Genomic DNA, 25643 nt, shown 5'->3' with positions numbered 1-25643 from the left:
TAACTCAGCTTAACTCTTGTAATAGAAGAAAGTGTTAAAAAGAAAGAATTTTTCCATGTATTCAGTTAATTGAATGAGGTATACTTAATTGTAATTTCTGTAACTCTAACATCAAACAATGTATAGTTTCAGTATCTATTATTGTGATTATATATAAGGGCCCGAAATTTGGTCCCAAGACAGTCAGTTAACTGCCGATTTTCAGACAAGAAACTCGTGCTGGTTAGGTCAACAAAGCTGCATCAACTTATCTGTGAAATAATTATATATAAAAACAAAGATGAGGTGACTTACCGAACAAAAGCGCTGGCAGGTCGATAGACACACAAACAAACACAAACATACACACAAAATTCAAGCTTTCGCAACAAACTGTTGCCTCATCAGGAAAGAGGGAAGGAGAGGGGAAGACAAAAGGAAGTGGGTTTTAAGGGAGAGGGTAAGGAGTCATTCCAATCCCGGGAGCGGAAAGACTTACCTTAGGGGGTAAGTCTTTCCGCTCCCAGGATTGGAATGACTCCTTACCTTCTCCCTTAAAACCCACTTCCTTTCGTCTTCCCCTCTCCTTCCCTCTTTCCTGATGAGGCAACAGTTTGTTGCGAAAGCTTGAATTTTGTGTGTATGTTTGTGTTTGTTTGTGTGTCTATCGACCTGCCAGCGCTTTTGTTCAGTAAGTCACCTCATCTTTGTTTTTATATATAATTTTTCCCACGTGGAAAGTTTCCTTCCATTATATTGTTATCTGTGAAATAAGGGTGACAGGCTATGCGTTAAAACAATGACAGTGTCTGTTCAATACGTGCCACATTATTCTGCAATGTTGGCTACATTATTTACAGTAGTCAGTGTTGAAATTCCACCCCCCCCCCCCCTCCCCTCCCTCCCATTTTTCAGCCAGTATAATAACGCAGTTTGTCAACACCAAGGACTATTAATGAAGAAATAAAGCAGGCGAATGTCACATCCAGATTATCTGGAACTAGAGAAGGTAAAACCAAATAGGCAAAACTTTTAACTGTATATTCTTACAGGATATAGAAAACTGTCAACTTATAAAAATTTTCAGTGTATGTTATTAAGAAAGCAGTAAAAGTTAAACAAAAGCTACTCTGTACATCTGGGAAAATAACAGTTTTTTTATATACATTTTTTCCCTTTTAATTCATTATCATCATTTATGACTTTAAGAGAACAAATAGAGCATAGCTAGTTAATGACTACAGCTAATAGCAGCAGTCTCTGGCAGGTACCGGTACTTCTCTCTATTACTTTGCACTTCGACTTATTCAACATCCCTGTCCATCATGGCATGTATGGAACACAATGTATGTATGAACAATAAATGAAGAAAATCTAGAAATAATGTAAAGTTATGGAAGTTAAAAACAAGCAAAGTAGCTGAGCGTTTATGAGTAACTTGCATTTATAGGGCCTATATTTTGTTCTGATTTAAGATGATCACGCACATGCCCATAGTTATAAAATTCACTCCTATGTCATCTGACTCTGTACAACATCATTTTAGGTAAAACTGTATCAGACTGCTCTCGTGTTGACTGTTGTACCTGTTAGTTCTATGACTTTTCTTAAGAGATTAACTATAAAAGTCAGTCCATAGATGTAACAATGTTACTGGCAATCACCTCTTTCATGCTAGCATCAGGGAATACTTTGCTGTCTATGGTAGTTATACTGTCTAGTGTCCTTTTTTTACTCTTAATAAAAACAAACAAGCTGCTTAATGACTGAGAAGCTGACATCCCATATGTTTCACGTGCAGGATTCTTACCTGTTTGGGTCTACAGCAACCCTGTCTCCTACTTTTAAGTGAGTCACGTTTGATCCAACAGCTGTAACAGTTCCACTAAACTCATGTCCCATGACAACTGGACTGTCAGAGCATGGAAATGAACCCTATTTAACATAGAAACCATTATTTTACAGGAAAATTTGTGCTCTCATCAGGTACTTTTTGAAACTATTATAAAAACACAGAGGTTCATAATAGCTATAAACATTATCATGACAAATCATAGTAGATGAAAACACTGCATTTTGGACATATTCAAAACTACAAAAAAAATCTCCCATTCAGCACATTTTGTCAAAATATAAAAGGCCTCTAAAATATAAAGGAACCTTTTTTTTAGTGATTGCCACACCATCTCGCATATGACATTTCCCTATTTTGTAATAATACAAAATGAGCTGCCCTTCTTTGGAATTTTTTTGATGCAGGCATGATGAGTGAAAAACCTGAGAATTTTATGGAAACTCTTTTTCTTTTGCTTTGTCTTAGCGTAAGACGACTGTATTATTTTAGCCTGTTCTGATTTTATGTTTCTGTTCTTTGTCTCTTGATAAAACTGTAAAATATTTAATTTTATTGCTTCACCCACTTACTTTATGTGCACAATACAAGATTTTTGCATTTCTGCTTACACATTTTCAAACTTACAGTAGTTTCTATAATTTAAATTTATTGCTTGGTTCTTACAAGCCCTTTACTTCAGACAAAATTCTTTCCTTGTAGGACACAAAATTTTCTCATATACCAGTAAATTTTTCTCACTACTTCTTTTATTAACTTTTATGTGTATTAGGGAAAAGATGGCTACACAGAGTTTGAGAAACGAATATCTACAAAAATGAATTAAATTTCTCATTCACCATGCATGACAGGCAAACTTCTTCCAGTTTTTCTGTAGTAGAATATGTCTAGATATCTTTAAACTGAATTACCATATTTTCATAATAATAATAATTTTATTGTCTTTAAGCCATTACAACAATAGACAAAGTCATACATATAATACAATACAGTACATGCTATAAAAGAACAGAATTGTTAATAACATTACAGTTTAATATCACAGGTCATGAAATCCTTTATATTGTAGAATGGATTTACAACTAACCAGTCATAAAGTGTTTGTTTGTATTGTTGCTCTGGTAAATTTTGTATAGCTTGTGGAAGTTTGTTAAATAATTTGTGGCCCATAAGTTCATAACTGTTAACTGATTTTGACAGTCTGTGGTAGGGCATATAGATACAGCTGTTTGTCCTAGTGTTGTAACAATGTATATTTGCCCTGCATTTTACTTTAGGTAAGTTCTTTTGTGTGTAGATTAAAATAAAATAAATATACAGGTTTATTACTGTCATGATTTTTTGTTGAGTAAACAAAGGTTTACAATTAGCCTTGTAGGGTGAGCCTGTAATTATCCTAATAGCTTTCTTTTGCAGCAATAGTATATCATGCATACAAGTGGAGTTTCCCCATAAAATAATACCATAGGGTATGATGCTTTGGAAAAATGAATAGTAAGATATTCTAACATAATTTTTAGGTACACAGTGCATTAATCACCTTAACAAATAGATTACCCTAGACAATTTACCACTAATATACCTAATATGTGGATTCCAAGAAAGTTTATCATCCAAATATACCCCCAAAAATTTAACACAACTAGGATCATCTGATGGAAACTTGTTTCTTAATCAGAATACCATCTGCTGGGTTTTGCTTTCATTAAGCAAGAACCCATTTGCTTTAAACCAGAGTGAGTATATATAATTGGCTTGATTGCTAATGTTCTGTTAGCAAATACTCAAGCTCTCAAGACTTAATGAACCAAAGTTTTGTATAATTAAGTAGTTGGTTGCATGTTCCATTGATCAATCACATGATATGGTAGCCGTTATGGTGTGGAACATGTCAAGCGTACAAGAAACGCACATATGAAACAAGATTTTTTAATATTTACCCCATTCCCTTAAATGGCACAACATGCATATATTATATTTATAGATTTATTTATTCCTATCCAAGAATTCATCTATGGTATAGGAGTTGTCAAGGAGATATGATTTCAATTTATTTTTGAAGCTATTACTGCTATCAGACATTTTATTTCATCTGGTAATTTTTCAAAATTTTTTATAGCAGCATATTTTACCCCTTTTTGTGCCAAAGATAGGTTGAGTAAACGATAGTGTAAGAATTATTTTTTCGGTATTATAATCATGAATGTCACTGTTGTTTTTAAACTGGTCCTTGTTGATGAGAACAAATTTCATTAGTGAGTAAATGTACTGTGAGGTTGTTGTACGAGTTCTCAATCTTTTAAAAAGATGCCTACAAGATGTGTGACTATGACCCCACACATTATTCTAAACATTTTCTTTTGAGCAGTGAATACTTCTTGTCGAAGTGTTGAGTTACCCCAAAATATTATTTCGTATGACATCAGAGGGTGAAAGTATGCAAAGTATGTTAGCTTACTAATTTCTATAATTTCTATATCCTCAAAATTGGCAGTTATTCTGATTGCAAAAGTTGCTGAACCTAGTCGCTTTAGAAGATCCAAAATATGAATTTTCCGATTAAGATTCTCATCTATATGTACACCTGAAAACGTAGTATGCTCTACCCTGTTTACTGACTTCTGTTGCTGTGTTAGATTTATTGAAGGAACTTTACTTTTTGCAGCAGGATGTATGGATGTACTGTGTTCTTTTTTTTTTTTCAGAGTTTAAAGCAAGGTCATTTGCAGAAAACCAATTAATGACTTTTCCAAAGAATTTATTTGTACCATCTTCAATTGGAGTTTCTTTTAGTGGATTAATAATGGTGCTTGTATCATCAGAAAACAGTTCAGCTTCTTGTTTCAGATAAGAAGGGAAGTTGTTCGCATACATCAAGAACAGAAGGGGACCCATGATTGAACCCTGTGGAACACCTAATGTAATTTCACTCCAGTTAGATGAAGTGGTAAACTTATTTAGATCACTTGACCCATATAAAGAAACTTTTTGTTTCCTGTTCTGTAGGTATGACTTAAACCACGCATATGCTATTCCATTTATACCATAAAATTGTAATTTCTGTAACATAATGTCATGGTTCACGCAGTCAAATGCTTTGGACAAGTCACAGAAAATTCATATTGATGACATTTTACTATTTAAAGACTGTATTATGTGGACAGTGAAACTGTATATTGCTGTCTCAGTGGAACAGCATTTCTGAAATCCAAACTGTGATTTACTAAGTATACCATTACTGTTGATGTGGCTAACTGCTCTTGAGTACATTACTTTCTCGAAGATTTTTGAAAATGCTGTAAGCAAGCATACTGGCCAATAATTATTGACATTATTTAATATGATACTGCTAGAAATAACCTGGAAGAACTGATTCTGACCAGTTAAGTCTCAAAACCTTACACACAGCTTGAGCTAGCAATATGACATATCAAATCAATAACGTTAGAAAAATGATGAAACTGTGATGGGGAAATCCAGTTTACAGTGCCTATAATTACCTCCAGGAAAACATTAATTCTGTATTTTCATGTAAGTCACACAAACATACACACGCGCACACACACACAAATATCTTTTGTCAAAAACATATTTGTCAATAATTTTAGTACTTGCCTCAAAAACATGTAGATCAGTGCCACACACTCCTGAATATGCAACTTTAATTAGGACCCAACCTTCCTTAACTGATGGTACAGATTTTTTAATTAGTGAAACTGTCTTGGTTTTGGAATTGAACTGTAATGCTTCCATTGCTGGATAAACTATTGTGCCTTGAAGCTAAACAAGTATTTTGAGTCAAGAGGCAACTTGGCTAATGAGAGTAGCTTTATATAACACCGATAAGAGAAGTGAACTGTGACATGCTGGGGTTATCCTTGTTGTATAATTAATACATGTTTGACAAATTATCTTATTAAAGCAGATTTCTTGGCAGCAGAAAACCAAAGCACATACAGTGATAAATGAGAGATTTACTAATAAAGACTGTTTATATGTTTTACATTTGTTATTCACTATACCTCAGATGTGTTTTATATGAGATTCATCAACATGTAGGTACAGTGACAAAAATCATAGTACAATAAAGTTGGGAAATAATTACTTAGTTTATGATCCTGTGCATCGTTGTAGGGCACAAAATGAAGTTCTTGGTTCTTTCACATTTATTTAAAAAATATTAAAAGTGTAGCCTTCTCAATATTAACTGATTATTTAGATTCTCAGTTACCAGATACCTTAGTCACTGAACAGAACAATTTTATTTGCAGGTAATGTAAGCAGTATTTAACAATCATTATACATCAGTAATAATACAGATAAAGAAACATATGGATTCACAGGAGACCTGTTTCCAACCAACTTCAACCTATTGCTTCCACACCAGGTTTACACTTCTTGGTTACTTTACAACATTATGACAACGAATCCATTTTAATCTTAACTTTTCTCTTCATCTCTATCTCTCACCCTGGAACCTCTGCCTATACCCTGTAATTTTTTTGTTCAGCATTTCTTGCAGCACATTCTTTCCTGCCCTTGGCTCCCAGAGTAGGTTCCTGTCACCTCCCCGTCACACACTAATGTGTTTCACATGAGGATCTCTCCCAATCAAATATTCTCCTGTTTCTCTTCCTCTCAAACCCATTGCCTTTCATTTATGGGCAACCTATCTATCTATCTATCACTTGAGCCTTGTCCCGCAGGGTCAGCCATCGTTAATTGGATTTGGCATGTTAATGTTTAAGGGGTGGCCGGATGCCCTTCCTGCCACCACCCTGTACCCCCTGGAAAGGAATTAGTGTACCCCAACTGTCTGCGTTGAGTGTAATCCATGGAATAGTGTGAATGTGTTCAGATGTCTGCGAGCCGTGTAACTGAGGCGGAACATGGGGACCAGCCCAGTATTCACCTAGTGAGATGTGGAAAACTGCCTAAAAACCACATCCAGGCTAGCTGGCACACCAGCCCTCATCGTTAATCCGCTGGGCGGATTCGATCCGTGGCCGACGCTTCTACCCTAGTCCAGGAAGCAACGCATTAGCATTATCGACTACCCTGGCGGGTCATTTATGTGCAACCTGTTATAGACAAAATCACTACTTCTGCCAGTCAAAACGCATTATTAGGAGTCAATAATGGCTGAGTGTCTGTAAGTTGTGTGTGTGTGCCAATCACAAAATGTTCTTGGCAGATATTCTTAAAATTTTACTCAATACTCTAAGGAACATTTAGATGGACAATAGTCTTTATATTTTAATACAAATAATATATAAAGATATACATTATAGAAGGGGATTAAAAAAAGGTTTATAGACTGACGTAGCACATCACGCATAAAACAAGGGTCAGTAACCACACAGAAACCAAGGGTCGCAAATACCATGAGAGTGCGCTATGGTCACGATAGGGTGCTATGGTTACGAGAGGGCATTGTTGTACAAACATGGGCAGAGCACATGGAGACCATTGCTATTTGAGCTGTGGATGCATTGGGAGTGACATTACTAGCTACATGTACCATAAAATGGCTCAGATGCATTTGACTTGTAGAGTGGCAAAATGCATTGGATGACAAGCCGTGCAATTGTGTTGTACGAAATATCCAAATAGAAAGGTGCCATGCCACACAGTATTCACCACCCTGCATGACTGATCATGCAAAACTGGCTCTTCCTGTGCACATAAGCTGGATGCTGGTTGCCAAAGAACAACATGGACAGTTGTGACAGAAGGAAACATTCTCAGAAGGGTGCAGCATACGCCGTCAATAAGCACATGAGGTGTATCCCATTCTACTGATGTCCCCTAACCCTCTGTCTGGAGCATTGTCCCAATGGAGACCACCATTTGTTTTATTTCCAACATGCCCAGGCATAGCAACCAGGGGACTGCAACAAGTGCATGGGACATGTGTGGTGGTTCTCCAGGTATCAACTGAAGACTGAAGCTCCACAGTGAGTGTCCTCTTCATTGATGAGGCTGCATTGCTAACGTTTTATTGCAACCTATTAATGGTGCTTATCAAAATTTACCAACAGTGAACTGGCCATATAACAGCATAATATTGGAGGGTTGTGAGCAGTGGAAGTAAAGAACTGTGAAACACAACTGTGCAACAGTTGGCTACATCATTTACAGTAGTCAGTGATGAACTTCCATCCCCCATTTTTCAGCCAGTATAACAATGCAGTACATCAACACCAAGGGCTATTAATGAAGAAATAAAGTAGGAGAACGTCACACTTTTTTTTGTTTCAGAGTTCCTTACTTTCACTGTTTCACAATCCCCCAACATTATACAGTTATATGGCCAGTTCACTGTTGGTAAATTTTGATACACTGCAGTAATAGGTTGCAGGCAAACATCAGCATACTGCTACAATAGTTTGCTGTTGAGCATCTATGAGCAGTAAAAACCTAATGACACAGTTCACAGTTCTTGCAGAATAATATGGTAAGCGTGACACTATTTCTCAAATAAATTGAACAGACATTGCCACTGACCCCCCCATGAACCATGGACCTTGCCATTGGTGGGGAGGCTTGCGTGCCTCGCGATACAGATGGCCGTACCGTAGGTACAACCACAATGGAGGGGTATCTGTTGAGAGGCCAGACAAACATGTGGTTCCTGAAGAGGGGCAGCAGCCTTTTCAGTAGTTGCAAGGGCAACAGTCTGGATGATTGACTCATCTGGCCTTGTAACAATAACCAAAACGGCCTTGCTGTGCTGGTACTGCGAACGGCTAAAAGCAAGGGGAAACTACGCCCATAATTTTTCCCGAGGGCATGCAGCTTTACTGTATGATTAAATGATGATGGCGTCCTCTTGGGTAAAATATTCCGGAGATAAAATAGCCCCCATTCAGATCTCCAGGCGGGAACTACTCAAGAGGATGTCGTTATCAGGAGAAAGAAAACTGGCATTCTACGGATCGGAGTGTGGAATGTCAGATCTCTTAATCGGGCAGGTAGGTTAGAAAATTTAAAAAGGGAAATGGATGGGGTAAAGTTAGATATAGTGGGAATTAGTGAAGTTTGGTGGCAGGAGGAACAAGACTTCTGGTCAGGTGACTAAAGGGTTATAAACACAAAGTCAAATAGGGGTAATGCAGGAGTAGGTTTAATAATGAATAGGAAAATAGGAATGCAGATAAGCTACTACAAACAGCATAGTGAACGCATTATTGTGGCCAAGATAAATACGAAGCCCACACCTACTACAGTAATACAAGTTTATATGCCAACTAGCTCTGCAGATGACGAAGAAATTGAAGAAATGTATGATGAAATAAAAGAAATTATTCAGATAGTGAAGGGAGACGAAAATTTAATAGTCATGAGTGACTGGAATTCGAGTGCAGGAAAAGGGAGAGAAGGAAACGTATTAGGTGAATATGAATTGGGGCTAAGAAGTGAAAGAGGAAGCCGCCTCGTAGAATTTTGCACAGAGCACAACTTAATCATAGCTAACACTTGGTTTAAGAATCATGAAAGAAGGTTGAATACATGGAAGAACCCTGGAGATACTAAAAGGTATCAGATTATATAATGGTAAGACAGAGATTTAGGAACCAGGTTTTAAATTGTAAGACATTTCCAGGGGCAGATGTGGGCTCTGACCACAATCTATAGGTTATGACCTGTAGATTAAAACTGAAGAAACTGCAAAAAGGTGGTAATTTAAGGAGATGGGACCTGGATAAACTGAAAGAACCAGAGGTTGTACAGAGTTTCAGGGAGAGCATAAGGGAACAATTGACAGGAATGGGGGAAAGAAATACAGTAGAAGAAGAATGGGTAGCTTTGAGGGATGAAGTATTGAAGGTAGCAGAGGATCTAGTAGGTAAAACGACGAGGGCTAGTAGATATCCTTGGGTAACAGAAGAAATATTGAATTTAATTGATGAAAGGAGAAAATATAAAAATGCAGTAAATGAAGCAGGCAAAAAGGAATACAAACGTCTCAAAAATGAGATCGACAGGAAGTGCAAAATGGCTAAGCAGGGATGGCTAGAGCACAAATGTAAGATTGTAGAGGCTGATCTCACTAGGGGTAAGATAGATACTGTCTACAGCAAATTAAAGAGACCTTTAGAGATAAGAGAACCACTTGTATGAACATCAAGAGCTCAGATGGAAACTCAGTTCTAAGCAAAGAAGGGAAAGCAGAAAGGTGGAAGGAGTATATAGAGGGTTTATACAAGGGCAATGTACTTGAGGACAATATTATGGAAATGGAAGAGGATGTAGATGAAGATGAAATGGGAGATACGATACTGCGTGAAGAGTTTGACAGAGCACTGAAAGACCTGAGTCGAAACAAGGCCCCGGGAGTAGACAACATTCCATTGGAACTACTGACGGCCTTGGGAGAGCCAGTCCTGACAAAACTCTACCATCTGGTGAGCAAGATGTATGAAACAGGCGAAATACCCTCAGACTTCAAGAAGAATATAATAATTCCAATCCCAAATAAAGCAGGAGTTGACAGATGTGAAAATTACCAAACAATCAGTTTAATAAGCCACAGCTGCAAAATAATAACACGAATTCTTTACAGACGAATGGAAAAACCTAGTAGAAGCCGACCTCGGGGAAGATCAGTTTGGATTCTGCAGAAATACTGGAACACTTGAGGCAATACTGACCTTACGACTTACCTCACAAGAAAGATTAAGGAAAGGCAAACTTACGTTTCTAGCATTTGCAGACTTAGAGAAAGCTTTTGACAATGTTGACTGGAATACTCTCTTTCAAATTCTAAAGGTAGCAGGGGTAAAATACAGGGAGCGAAAGACTATTTACAATTTGTACAGAAACCAAATGGCAGTTATAAGAGTCGAGGGACATGAAAGGGAAACAGTGGTTGGGAAGGGAGTAAGACAGGTAGTAGCCTCTCCCCGATGTTATTCAATCTGTATATTGAGCAAGCAGTAAAGGAAACAAAAGAAAAATTCGGAGTAGGTATTAAAATCCATGGAGAAGAAATAAAAACTTTGAGGTTCGCCGATGACATTGTAATTCTGTCAGAGACAGCAAAAGACTTGGAAGAGCAGTTGAATGGAATGGACAGTGTCTTGAAAGGAGGATAATAGATGAACATCAACAAAAGCAAAATGAGGATAATGCAATGTAGTCGAATTAAGTCGGGTGATGCTGAGGGAATTAGATTAGGAAATGAGGTACTTAAAGTAGTAAAGGGGTTTTGCTATTTGGGGAGCAAAATAACTGATGATGGTCAAAGTAGAGAAGATATAAAATGTAGACTGGCAATGGCAAGGAAAGCGTTTCTAAAGAAGAGAAATTTGTTAACATCAAGTATAGATTTAAGTGTCAGGAAGTCATTTCTGAAAGTATTTGTATGGAGTGTAGCCATGTATGGAAGTGAAGCATGGACGATAAATAGTTTGGACAAAAAGAGAATAGAAGCTTTCGAAATGTGGTGCTACAGAAGAATGCTGAGGATTAGATGGGTAGATCACATAACTAATGAGGAAGTATTGAATAGGATTGGGGAGAAGAGAAGTTTGTGGCACACCTTGACCAGAAGAAGGGATTGGTTGGTAGGACATGTTCTGAGGCATCAAGGGATCACCAATTTAGTATTGGAGGGCAGCGTGGACGGTAAAAATCATAGAGGGAGACCAAGAGATGAATACACTAAGCAGATTCAGAAGGATGTAGGTTGCAGTAGGTACTGGGAGATGAAGCAGCTTGCACAGGATAGAGTAGCATGGAGAGCTGCGTCAAACCAGTCTCAGAACTGAAGATCACAACAACAACAACACTGCCACTGAATCCATGGAAAAATTTCTTCTTTTTAACAGTTCCTTCTACCACAAAAGTTAGGCAAAATTATTTGTTTAAATAATGAAAATAACAGATATAGTTATACGAACAATACTTTTGACAAATCTGGTAATTATTTTGGAATTAATTAAGGGCTGGCTTTGCAAATTTGTTTTTAATAGAGCCAAATAAACACTGTAAGAATCCTAGCAGTTCTTTTTCCAAATAATTATAATTAGTACATAATTTGTATTTGTTTGTAAGTAAACAACAATAGAATCTATGTCATGAAACAATCACTGATTTCACCCTACAACAAAAGATATTAACTAGGAACAGTCAAAATAAATTAGGAAATTAATTACATACACAAAACTAAGCACAAAATTAGACCTGGTGCTATATTCCATAAGACTGAGGGATAACCTTTCTCTTTTATGGAAATGCAGATTATATTCATGTATGTTAATGATAGTTAGGCAAAAATGAAAATAAAATGAATTTAAGGAGGCAGATGGAGAAACAAGAAAGGTAATTAAGAGATCACAGCTTGCTTTGTCACAAGTTGTGGCTGTGTTATGTTTAGTAGTCACTCCCACCACAGAAGCTAGCAAATGAAACATAGGTCTTGTAATATCAGACTTGGTCCCATTTATCAGCAATCCACTACCCTGCAACTCTAAACGTTTTGCTCCTGTAATCCTCCCCTGTTCATAACAACTGGCTACCACTATCACGTTGTTGTATACTGAGTGGTTTAAACCTCATCTGTGAAACAATACTGAGAAGGAAAGTTGCTACTCACCATATAGCGGAGATGCTGAGATGCGATAGGCACAACAAAAATGTGTGAAAATATGATTTCAGATTGATCAGCTCTTTCTAACATTGACGTTCCTCCACTCCGCCTCTGAAAAATTGCATGACACACACACTTGCACCTGCGGCAACCTTGCATGCCAGGCATATAGTAATCATAAAGCTCATCCTCAGTCATCACCAGATGTTGATCCCTGTCTTCCACTACTAACAACACCCCCTCTTATTTAACTTGCACAAAATCTCCAATGCCATCAACTTCACCAGATAGGTGTAAGATTTAAATAGTGCATGCTTGCTCACTACTGGTACCCTAATTGACACAAACAATTGTGCATTATCTGTTGTCACCTTCAGTGTGGCACTACACTATTAGAATGACAGATTCTGGCTACCCAGCTCCACTACCAGCTGCAATTTCAGTAGTAACTCTTCCTGAACCTTCCTTAAACTGTGCTCAGGGGACAGCAAGACCAGATCCATTTGCTCTTGAAGCTTTTGACACATGGCTTCCTGTAAGTTTATCAGCTCCATTCTTGCATCCCAAATGCTATCTCATACAGATTGCAACAATCATGTTAGTGTAATCCTCACAGCCAGTATCTGCATTCACATTTATATGGCACCCAAATCTTCATTCAAAGTACTAGCAAAGGGCATGGTATAATCTGTAATCTTCTTAGTAAACTGCTGAAGCGTGCATGTGTTATTTAGCATCCCACCCCTAGATTCATAAATTGTATGAAATGCCACTCTGCTGTTGCTGCGTTTGCCTCAGCAAACTCTTTCACATCTTCCACAGTTTCATTCAATCTGTTCATATCAAATGCACCTCCTGTCCCAAACAAGGTTTCCAGTATCCTACCTGCTGCATTTATCCATCCCTTTTTTACCCTTCTGGCCTTGTACAGCATGTTGACTTCTGGTACTGGTTTGATTACCTCCTGTGTCTGCTCTTTCAAATGTGCATATCTCCCGAGTAGCTTCCTGTGCTCCTTGGCAATTTCCCTAAACACCCCATTACTACTCACTAACTGCTGCAGCTGTGAAAACATCCCTTCAGGCCTCCTTAACTCATTCTGTAGATCCCAAAAATTAAACACTAAGCTCGGCGACCGACTGTGGGTCGACAGCATTATATCTCGTTGCTGTGGCAAAGCTTATTTAACAGGCAATCTCTGGTCTGCCGCACACCTGCTGCTGCCTACTGTAATGTGAGGGTAGGCCCTGCTGACAACACGGGTTTTGCTAGTTGTGTTCTGTCGTCCTATCAGAAGGACCATTGTCTGTGTTGTTTGTGTGTCTGCACCCACGTGCTCAGCATCTTTGTATGGATCGACAAGAATTCTCTTCCTCATGCATAGTACAACATAACACACACATAGAAATACCCTGTGATATTCATAAATAGTACAAACTTTCTGAAATATCCTAGTTTTACAGATTTGGGACCACTTGCCCCATGAAGAGAGAAATATGGAACAAAAACATCACAAGAAAAAAATACAAAAATGCTAATACACACACATCAAAAAAAGTTTTGCATCACCCCAGTTCGCAGAACTCCTGAGGATAGGCGTTGACTGTGGATATTGTATCACAGCCACAGTCCCTTTGACTGTTCAGAGATGTCACTAAACTCACCCAAAGATGTAAACAACCATGCATGAGCAGCACCTGTTAGACCTTCGGGGGTCCAACAGCAGATCAATTTGTCATTCCACCAGGAAGGAAGTACACAGCTTGTGTTGTCTGTATTTCAACCATACCTAGGCAGTCAACACTGTGGTTCGATTGCGTCCACATTGTTAGTTTGTGCGAGGAAGGGCTCTCAACAAGGGAAGTGTCCAGGCGTCTCGGAGTGAACCAAAGCGATGTTCAGACATGGAGGAGATACAGAGAGACAGGAACTGTCGATGACATGCCTCGTTCAGGCTGCCCAAGGGCTACTATTGCAGTGGATGACCGCTACCTACGGATTATGGCTCGGAGGTACTCTGACAGCAACGCCACCATGTTGAATAATGCTTTTTGTGCAGCCACACGACATCATGTTATGACTCAAACTGTGCGCAATAGGCTGCATGATGCGCAACTTCACTCCCGACGGCCATGCTGAGGTCCATCTTTGCAACCACGACACCATGCAGCATGATATAGATGGGTCCAACAACATGCCGAATGGACAACTCAGGATTGGCATCACATTTTCTTCACCAATGAGGATCGCATATGCCTTCAACCAGACAATTGTCGGAGACGTGTTTGCAGGCAACCCGGTCAGGCTGAACACCTTAGACACATTGTGCAGCGAGTGCAGCAAGGTGGATGTAGCCTGATGTTTCAGGGTGGCATTACGTGGAGCCAACATATGCCACTGATGGTCATGGAAGGCGCAATAACAGTTGTATGATATGTGAATGCCATCCTCCAACCGATAGTGAAACCATATCGGCAGCATATTGGCGAGGTATTCATCTTCATGGACGACAATTCGGGCCCCCATCGTGCACATCTTGTGAATGACTTCCTTCAGGATAATGACATCGCTCAACTAGAGTGGCCAGCTTGTTCGCCAGATGTGAACCCTATCGAACTTGCCTGGGATAGATTGAAAAGGGCTGTTTATGGACGATGTGATCCACCAACCACTCTGAGGTATCTACGCCGAATCGCCATTGAGGAGTGGGACAATCGGGACCAATAGTGCCTTGATGAACTTGTGGATAGTATGCCACGATGAATACAGGATGCATCAAAGCAAGAGGACTTGCTACTGGGTGTTAGAGGTACTGGTGTGTACAGCAATCTGGAACACCACCTCTGAAGGTCTCGCTGTATGGTGGTACAATATGCTATGTGTGATTTTCATGAGAAATAAAAAGTGCGGAAATAATGTTTGCATTGCTCTCTATTCCAGTATTCTGTACAGGTTCCGGAATTCTCAGAACCGAGGTGGTGCATAACTTTTTTTGATGTGTGTACTAACTTACTATTTTTTTACACGTCTGAGACCATTTGCTCCAGGATTTATCATTACGACTCAAAGAAATATGAACAAAATCATATTAAGTAATATAAAGATGAAGGGTTGATTATTATTTTTTATTTTCAGTGCATATCCTGTGTTTGTAATGTCATATTTAATTTAAGTACAAAATTTCCGTTATATTTGTCTTATCTCATATTTTATGTTTGTTGGGTTTTTGTCAGTTGGGTAGACGGTGGTTCTGGATGGGTATATAGGTACATTGAACTATTATCTACTTGCGGAGGCACTAATCCATGTAATTATCTACTTCTGTCATCACTGTTGTGATAGATTCACCAATGAGCCAAATCATTATGACCACCTGATTACAAGTTTGTTTGTCCGTCTTTGGAACGAAATACATCATTGATTCTGCGCATCAGGGATCCGACAGTTTGTTAGTATGTTTGTGAATGTATGTGGCATTAGATGTGTTACAGGTCATGTAATTCGCATAAATAACGAGCCGCTAATATGCGTACGCGGTGGTGGCGTCTGATAGCTACCCAGATGGGTTCCATGGGATTTACATCGGGCGAATTTGGTCGCCGAAACACCAACGTGAGTTCACTACGTCCATAAGCGCAACGTCCCTGTGCTGTTCTCTTTCAGTATCTCGCAAGGAGGCAGTGATGTCGTTTTCGAATGCAACTTTTCGTAAATAACAGGCAGTGAAATTATTCTGTTCTAGGTCTTCCTGCACTGTACAGTTTGATCGGATAGGAGATCTGGACATGGCATCTGCAATGATAATTATTGTTGATGCCAATATATGTAGAATGGTGAAGTTGTACTGCTGTACGTACAACATCCATCTCTCTTAATTTCCTGGGGTCAGCTTTGACACCAACAGGAAGTTAAGAACTTTATGGTCCGTATACGCCTTTGTCTTGCGTCCAAAAAATAAATATCTGAATTTCTGGAACGCTCAAACCACCATGGGTGTCTCCAGTTCCGTGACGGAGTAGTTTCTATCAAATTTAGGCAGAACCTGACTCCCAAATCCTATCATCTTGCCATCCTTGGTTTCAAATCCCTGGAAAGGACAACTCCTAATCCCGTTTTTGCCATGTCGTGGTCATACAAAATTCTTTGCTCAAGTCAGAATGTGAAAGAATTGCTGCAGACAACAACGCTTTCTTCAATGCCTGAAACTCTCTCAACGACCTCGTCCTATACCCATGGCGTTTTCTTGACAGTTGGGACTTGGGGAGGCAAAGCTGTTGATGTTAATAAACTTTTCGTACAAATTAATTGGACTCAAAAATCCTCTTAATTACTTTTGCGCAGTTGGCGTAGTAAAATGTTTGATTGAATCTAATTCTTCCGGATCAGGAGAGTTTCCTTCACTCGAGATTGCTTGCCCCAGAAAATTCACCTTTGTCTGCTGAAATCTGACCTCTCTATGTTTACATTTACCCTGTACTCATTGAACGTATGTAATAAACCATTCAAGATACTATAATATTCTTCTCGACAACCTTCTGCGATTAAAATACCGCTGACATGCATCGTAATATGCTGACCTCAGTTGTCCTCTAAAATGGCATTGAGACTGCAAATTAACGCTGCTGGCGAGACATTTAACCTGAAAGATAACCATTTATATTTATGATGTCGTCTAAAGGTCAAGAACGCAGTACACGGCCGACAGGGGTTTGGGGTTCCACTTACCAAAACCTAGAACGTAGATCCGTTGAAAAGAAAACAGACCCTCCACGTAATTTCTGCACAAGCTCTTCATGGTTTTTGCGGCGGTCAGTTTCTGGAGCAATCATAGTCTGGACTTAATGTGAGCCCAGAATAAGCCTAACTGAACCATCCTTTTTCTTTACCAGTGGAGATGACAAGGCATGTTCAATTATGTCATTCTCTAGCATGTTTTTTCCTCAAAAATCTTGTGTCTCATAGACAAAGAAACGGCGTATGAAGATACCCTGAATTTGTCGTGTTCCTTCGTTTTGAATTCCTATTGTAAGTTTTTAACTTCCCCAGGTTTTGATGAAAACACCTCAGAATTAGCCCGCAGGATCTTCGGCTAGCTCTTCTCTCTCTTGTTCCTATATGTTTTCACATGCCTCTACCTTCTTTTGGATTCCCTGTTCAATTTTCTCTCTTACTGCTTCTTCCTTGTCTTTTCATTTATATACTCGTTCTCACATTCTCGTCATGGATCATGCTTCTTTCCTCCTCTTCTCACAGTTTCAATCACTTTGTTGAAAGTTGGGTGGAGAGAACCTGTTCCTCAGATCTTATACGTTTCGCTTGTGTGGCGACATTACACCTCGGCCCATATTAAGGACTGCCTTATTTTCGTTTAGAAAGATCATGCTGATGATGATCTCGATTCCTAGAATTGATATAAATAGGAAGTTCCCTCTAAGTGTGTTACCTAGACAGATAAAATCTACATGAGTTTGTTACGGCACCTCTGCACATTTGCCTCAAAGGACTCCTCATATTTTTAATTTCTTCATCTTTGGATTGGGCAGGGGTCATAATTTGTACATTTTCCATATGCAGCTTTGGAAATAGCCGAAAGCTGGTTATCACCATTAACAATTCCTTTTTAAAGTGACATTCCTCATCGATACTTTGATAATCAGATGGAGAGCTTCACTGGCCCTCTCCTTCTTTTCGTAAGGCAGGTCCTGTGTGCCATCGTCATAAGTTAGCAAGTCAATTTCGCTCGATCCCAATGTTTTTGCGGATGTTTGAGGACCCATTTCTACGTCTGTTTTACGTCATTGCTGAGATGGATTGGGATTTAAGTCTTATAATCTCAGCTGTGGTGATCTAGTTTCAATATCTTGTGCTGGCTGGCCATCCATTCTCTCATCTCGTCAGGAATTCTCCGCTCTCTGCCCATTTTCGCAATGAGGCTGGTTCCTCTGTCTTTGATTATGGACCTCCTTTATACCTACAGTTGTGATACAGTTTCTGTTGTCTCTGTTATGTGACTGTGATCTCTAATTTCCTCCTTCCGGAGTCCTATTTTTGTATCTGCCATTATCATTTTTATTACGATGTGGTGATCCGCCAAACCGATTATTATTGTTGTTACTTTGTCTCTGTCCTCTCCTACGTCCCCTTCCATTGCCTTCTTCAAACGCAAATTCTAAGTCCTGTAATAAGTTTTTGGATTCTTCTACGTCTCTAGCACATTTTCTCTTAAGGATTGACAGTGCTGCAATGGTAGATTCTTGTAGCACAAACGGATGATTTTATCCAGCAACTGATTTTTCTTAACCATTGCGTCAAAATGTTTGATAGGGCTTTTGTAACCGGATGGTCCGAAATCTTTACACGTCGTATTTTCTTGCTTTATCGTTTCCTGCATAGCCTTGGACCAGTATCTATCCAAGATCGTCTCTTTGAACTCCTCATAAGACTTGCGTGTGGCAGCGATACCAAGCGTTTTTTTCTCATACATTTCCTTCTAGATATCCACAACTGAAGGCTAACTTGAATTACAAAGGCCAATTTGTTGACAAAAGTACTCCGAATTGAGACAGTCAAATCTTGGGATGTAAAGAATTTCCGGTGTCTCAGTGCGTGAGTGTTTGAAATCGAATCCTACAGCTTCCTGCTTACCAAATCGCCACTCTACTAGTGTCAGCGTGCGCTGCAGGTGCATTCCGGCAACAGGCATTCGCAAAGGTATATTATTTGTCAAAGATTCACCAACTTCGACAACTCTCGTTTGTGTTGTTTTACCCTGCAGATCATCAATGCACTTTTCCAAGCTTTTCGTGCACTCTTCCTGTACACCTCCCGTCTCGTTTTGAAAACCAAAAGGTCCTGTACTTCTTCGGTTTCACCTGCTGGACGTGGATTCGTCATAGCTAATCCCTCAAACACCTTACGAATTTCTTGTCCTAACGCATTTCAGTTCTCGATAACTGTTCGGGAGCCTGGCCAAGTTTGGTCACAATGTGTTGTTCTACATGGTTCATCTTAGTCTCGTCGGCTTCAATACGCTGTTCGTGACTTGACTGCCCTTTCTGTAATTCGCTAGCTGATTTGTGCATCGCAGGGGCATGCTTTGCTAGCAGTTTCATAGCAGACAACGAATTGTTTAAATCTGTGATATTGTTACTAGTGTCGCATTTTGTTACTGTATTTTTTATCCGTTCATCAAAGTATTTTCGCATTTGTTCCTGAACTGTTTTAATTTTATCGATTTCATTGCGCTTGTCTTCAACACGGTTTATTTTCTCTCTAGCTCCTTTACCGTTCTCTGATTCATGCGAACAATATGATAAACGATTTCTTCGATAGAACGTTACATAAAATCAAACAACATATCGAGTTTCTCTTTCTCCCTTGTTGTGTTATCAGTCTCTGTTAGGTGACGACCCACGAGAGTTCATCTGAACGGTGGAAAGACTGCCCTCTCATCGTCACTATCACCGAAATTTTGATTGGTTACAATTGCTTCTATGTGCTGTGGAATTGCATATTCCGGTGTGAAATTGTCCACAGAATTTGCGTTATTTGGTGCCAACATTTCGCCATGAGATGGTTCACTTTCGAAACCGATAGGATTTGGTTGTTCTGCTGGAACAAACGATTGTGGCTCTGGCATTTCAATCTGAAAATTATTCTGCTGTTCCATGTTATTGACTGCACTGTCGACTTGACTTTCCTTTTGACTACGAGCTTTCTCCTAGTTAACATTTACTTTAACAATAAAAACAACAAAGACAATAAAATGTGTATCACTGAGCAACACGCAATCCTGACTCAAATTAATTTGCATATCACAAAAGTGCCTTTGTGTTCTCAAAGTACAAGGACGAGATATAGGGCAGAACCCACAGAATCAAGCTGTAATTATTAGAAGCGTTTATAAAACGCGTCTGCGCCACGCTACTAATATCACGTGACTACTATTGAATTTTAAATGCACATTCAAAGATAAATTTATTTAATGGCTGCTTTACAGGATAACCACGAATTTCTCATCCAGGCAGTGGTCGCCATTTTTATGCCAGTGATTATTTTATTAACTGTCGTCTGACTCGTGTGTGCATAAGTGAAATGACATAATACTCACCTCAAGTTGATTGTCTGATAAACTTGCGCAAGGATCTAAAAACTGCATCTAAGGGAATGAATTTCGCCCTGTGACATTCAATTTAAGGTCCAACATTTAGCACAAATGACTCCTGCTCCTAGCTATTTCTAATAGTGCATCCGACTTCCAAGAATGAATTTGGTGCTTCTTAATAATACACCTGACTTGCATTTATTTATATTTAATACTTCTTCATAACACATCTGACTTACGTGAACTGAAATTGGTACTTTTTTGAATCTGCGGAGTTCGTTTTGTTTACAGATGACACAAGTATTGCAATAAATAGTATGTCGAGTGTAGTTCTAGAAAGATCTGCTAATGATATTTTCATGGATATTAATAAATGGTTTAAAGCCAACTCACTGACATTAAACTACGAAAAGACTCACTATATGCAATTCAGAACCTGTAAGAGGTTTCCACCCAGCATATGCATAAAGTATGAAGAAGAGCAGATAGAAGAGGTTGACAGTCTTAAATTCCTGGGATTACAACTTGATAATAAATTCAGTTGGGAGGAGCACACCACAGAACTGCAGAAACGCCTTAATAAATCTGTATTTGCAATTCGAGTGTTAGCAGACATAGGCGACACAAAAATGAAAAATCTTGCATACTTTGCCTACTTTCATTCCATAATGTCATATGGTATAATATTTTGGGGTAACTCTACAAGTCAAACAAAAGTTTTCAGAGTCCAAAAGCGTGTAATACGTATTATTTGTGGAGCAAATTCACGGACGTCCTGTAGAAACTATTCAAAGAACTGGGTATACTAACTACTGCCTCTCAGTATATTTACTCCTTAATGAAATTTGTCCTAAATAATATATCTCTTTTTCCAACAAACAGCTCAGTTCACAAATACGATACCAGGAACAAAAATGATATGCACAAGGACTTAAAAGCACTTACTTTAGTTCAAAAAGGGGTCCACTACTCAGGAACACTTATCTACAATAATTTGCTAGCACACATAAAAAATTTAGTTACAAATAAAGATCAGTTTAAAAGGAGTCTGAAAGACTTACTAGTGGCCAACTCCTTCTACTCCATTGACGAATTTTTTAATAGAAACAAATGATGTATTATACATACTCATACCATTAGTATTGTTATTTCAGCTTAAAAAATGATGTATTGTATATATTCATACTATTAGTATTTTTATTTCAGCTTAAAAAAAATTGACATGTTCCACATCCACTAGAATCTCCTCAGCACGGATCTATGGAACGAAAAACTAATCTAATCTAATCTAATAACATACAAATTTCAAGGGTGAAACAAGATGTTACGTTTAGTGACTACCATTTATTTTCACCACATAAAAATGCCCCCCCATGAACCATGGACCTTGCCGTTGGTGGGGAGGCTTGCGTGCCTCAGCGATACAGATGGCCGTACCGTAGGTGCAACCACAACGGAGGGGTATCTGTTGAGAGGCCAGACAAACATGTGGTTCCTGAAGAGGGGCAGCAGCCTTTTCAGTAGTTGCAGGGGCAACAGTCTGGATGATTGACTGATCTGGCCTTGTAACATTAACCAAAACGGCCTTGCTGTGCTGGTACTGCGAACGGCTGAAAGCAAGGGGAACCTACAGCCGTAATTTTTCCCGAGGACATGCAGCTTTACTGTATGATTAAATGATGATGGCGTCCTCTTGGGTAAAATATTCCGGAGGTAAAATAGTCCCCCATTCGGATCTCCGGGCGGGGACTACTCAAGAGGACGTCGTTATCAGGAGAAAGAAAACTGGCATTCTACGGATCGGAGCGTGGAGTGTCAGATCCCTTAATCGGGCAGTTAGGTTAGAAAATTTAAAAAGGGAAATAGATAAGTTAAAGTTAGATATAGTGGGAATTACTGAAGTTCGGTGGCAGGAGGAACAAGACTTTTGGTCAGGTGATTACAGGGTTATAAATACAAAATCAAATAGGGGTAATACAGGAGTAGGTTTAATAATGAATAAAAAAATAGGGGTGCGGGTTAGCTACTACAAACAGCATAGTGAACGCATTATTGTGGCCAAGATAGACACAAAGCCAATGGCTACTACAGTAGTACAAGTTTATATGCCAACTAGCTCTGCAGATGATGAAGAAATTGAGGAAACGTATGACGAGATATAAGAAATTATTCAGGTAGTGAAGGGAGACGAAAATTTAATAGTCATGGGTGACTGGAATTCGTCAGTAGGAAAGGGGAGAGAAGGAAGCATAGTAGGTGAATATGGATTGGGGGGAAGAAATGCAAGAGGAAGCCGCCTTGTAGAATTTTGCACAGAGCATAACTTAATCATAGCTAACACTTGGTTCAAGAATCATGAAAGAATGTTGTATACCTGGAAGAATCCTGGAGATACTAAAAGGTATCAGATAGATTACATAATGGTAAGACAGAGATTTAGGAACCAGGTTTTAAATTGTAAGACATTTCCAGGGGCAGATGTGGATTCTGACCACAATCTATTGGTTATGAACTGCAGATTGAAACTGAAGAAACTGCAAAAAGGCGGTAATTTAAGGAGATGGGACCTGGATAAGCTGAGAGAACCAGAGGTTGTAGAGAGTTTCAGGCAGAGCATAAGGGAACAATTGACAGGAATGGGGGAAAGAAATACAGTAGAAGAAGAATGGGTAGCTCTGAGGGATGAAGTAGTGAAGGCAGCAGAGGATCAAGTAGGTAAAAAGACGAGGGCTAATAGAAATCCTTGGGTAACAGAAGAAATATTGAATTTAATTGATGAAAGGAGAAAATATAAAAATGCAGTAAATGAAGCAGGCAAAAAGGAATACAAACATCTCAAAAATGAGATCGACAGGAAGTGCAAAATGGCTAAGCAGGGATGGCTAGAGCACAAATGTAAGGACGTAGAGGCTTATCTCACGAGGGGTAAGATAGATACTGCCTACAGGAAAATTAAAGAGACCTTTGGAGATAAGAGAACCACTTGTATGAACATCAAGAGCTCAGATGGAAACCCAGTTCTAAGCAAAGAAGGGAAGGCAGAAAGGTGGAAGGAGTATATACAGGGTTTATACAAGGGCGATGTACTTGAGGACAATATTATGGAAATGGAAGAGGATGTAGATGAAGATGAAATGGGAGATAAGATACTGTGTGAAGAGTTTGACAGAGCACTGAAAGACCTGAGTCGAAACAAGGCCCCGGGAGTAGACAACATTCCATTAGAACTACTGATGGCCTTGGGAGAGCCAGCCATGACAAAACTCTACCATCTGGTGAGCAAGATGTATGAAACAGGCGAAATACCCTCAGACTTCAAGAAGAATATAATAATTCCAATCCCAAAGAAAGCAGGTGTTGACAGATGTGAAAATTACCAAACTATCAGTTTAATAAGTCACAGCTGCAAATACTAACACGAATTCTTTACAGACGAATGGAAAAACTGGTAGAAGCGGACCTCGGGGAAGATCAGTTTGGATTCCGTGGAAATGTTGGAACACGTGAGGCAATACTAAGCTTACGACTTATCTTAGAAGAAAGATTAAGAAAAGGCAAACCTACGTTTCTAGCATTTGTAGACTTAGAGAAAGGTTTTGACAACGTTAACTGGAATACTCTCTTTCAAATTCTGGAGGTGGCAGGGGTAAAATACAGGGAGCGAAAGGCTATTTACAATTTGTACAGAAAGCAGATGGCAGTTATAAGAGTCGAGGGGCATGAAAAGGAAGCAGTGGTTGGGAAAGGAGTGAGACAGGGTTGTAGCCTCTCCCCGATGTTATTCAATCTGTAAGGAAACAAAAGAAAATTTCGGAGTAGGTATTAAAATTCATGGAGAAGAAGTAAAAACTTTGAGGTTCGCCGATGACATTGTAATTCTGTCAAAGACAGCAAAGGACTTGGAAGAGCAGTTGAACGGAATGGACAGTGTCTTGAAAGGAGGATATAAGATGAACATCAACAAAAGCAAAACAAGGATAATGGAATGTAGTCGTATTAAGTCGGGTGATGCTGCGGGAATTAGATTAGGAAATGAGACACTTAAAGTAGTAAAGGAGTTTTGTTATTTGGGGAGCAAAATAACTGATGATGGTCGAAGTAGAGAAGATATGAAATGTAGACTGGCAATGGCAAGGAAAGCGTTTCTGAAGAAGAGAAATTTGTTAACATCGAGTATAGATTTAGTGTCAGGAAGTCGTTTCTGAAAGTATTTGTATGGAGTGTAGCCATGTATGGAAGTGAAACATGGACAATAACCAGTTTGGACAAGAAGAGAATAGAAGCTTTCGAAATGTGGTGCTACAGAAGAATGCTGAAAATAAGGTGGGTAGATCACGTAACTAATGAGGAGGTATTGAATAGGATCGGGGAGAAGAGAAGTTTGTGGCACAACTTGACTAGAAGAAGGGATCGGTTGGTAGGACATGTTTTGAGGCATCAAGGCATCACAAATTTAGCATTGGAGGGCAGCGTGGAGGGTAAAAATCGTAGAGGGAGACCAAGAGATCAATACACTATCAGATTCAGAAGGATGTAGGTTGCAGTAGGTACTGGGAGATGAAGAAGCTTGCACAGGATAGAGTAGCATGGAGAGCTGCATCAAACCAGTCTCAGGGCTGAAGACCACGAAAACAACAACATAAAAATGGACATTAAACATGTTTCCAACACTGCTTATTAGATTAAACATGAGTCATAATCCGTTCGAAAAACGTGAATGAATGTAATTGAATTAGATGGTGTGTGTTTGGTTACGGGAATGGAGGAAATAGAAACCAATAGATTTCCTACTTCTTGTTCACAAGACAAATTGTCCTGCGTGAGTAACACTGAACGTGCATTACAGATGTTAACGACAATGTGCATGCCTGGAAGAGAAAAGAAACACTCCTGATCCGAAATGAATTACCACGAGTCTTGCCACCTGACTTCCCTGCCATGTCGGGTCTGAGCGGTACTTTACCACAGCGAGTGACGGTTCTGTGGCGTCGGAGTCAGGGTGCGTTCTCTGCGCCGGCTCTGAGATTGCAGACTCATCTGGCGGTGGTCGAACCACGACTAGACCTGCCCTACTCTGAAATAATTTTCCGAAAAAGTCCTGTCCAGTTTGAATT

The 25643-nt window shown here is 39.2% G+C and overlaps 1 protein-coding gene across 1 annotated transcript in view; it reads right to left on the bottom strand.

The window, feature by feature from the left end:
- Positions 1 to 5649, bottom strand: part of LOC124544617 (D-arabinitol dehydrogenase 1-like) — a 70186-nt gene extending 64537 nt beyond the window's left edge. The window contains exons 1-2 of the mRNA XM_047123217.1: positions 5447 to 5649; positions 1790 to 1914 (exon numbers count right to left, since the gene is read on the bottom strand). Coding sequence (XP_046979173.1) covers positions 1790 to 1914; positions 5447 to 5584 — 263 coding nt within the window. The 5' untranslated portion in view covers positions 5585 to 5649. The remainder of the gene's footprint in view (positions 1 to 1789; positions 1915 to 5446) is intronic.
- Positions 5650 to 25643: the final 19994 nt, after the last annotated feature.

The sequence above is a fragment of the Schistocerca americana genome, chromosome 8 (genome assembly GCF_021461395.2).
Source record: "Schistocerca americana isolate TAMUIC-IGC-003095 chromosome 8, iqSchAmer2.1, whole genome shotgun sequence".
Classification (NCBI taxonomy): Eukaryota; Metazoa; Arthropoda; class Insecta; order Orthoptera; family Acrididae; genus Schistocerca; species Schistocerca americana.
The sequence above is the reverse complement of the archived record's forward strand: the minus strand, read 5'-3'. Positions and strand labels throughout refer to the sequence as shown.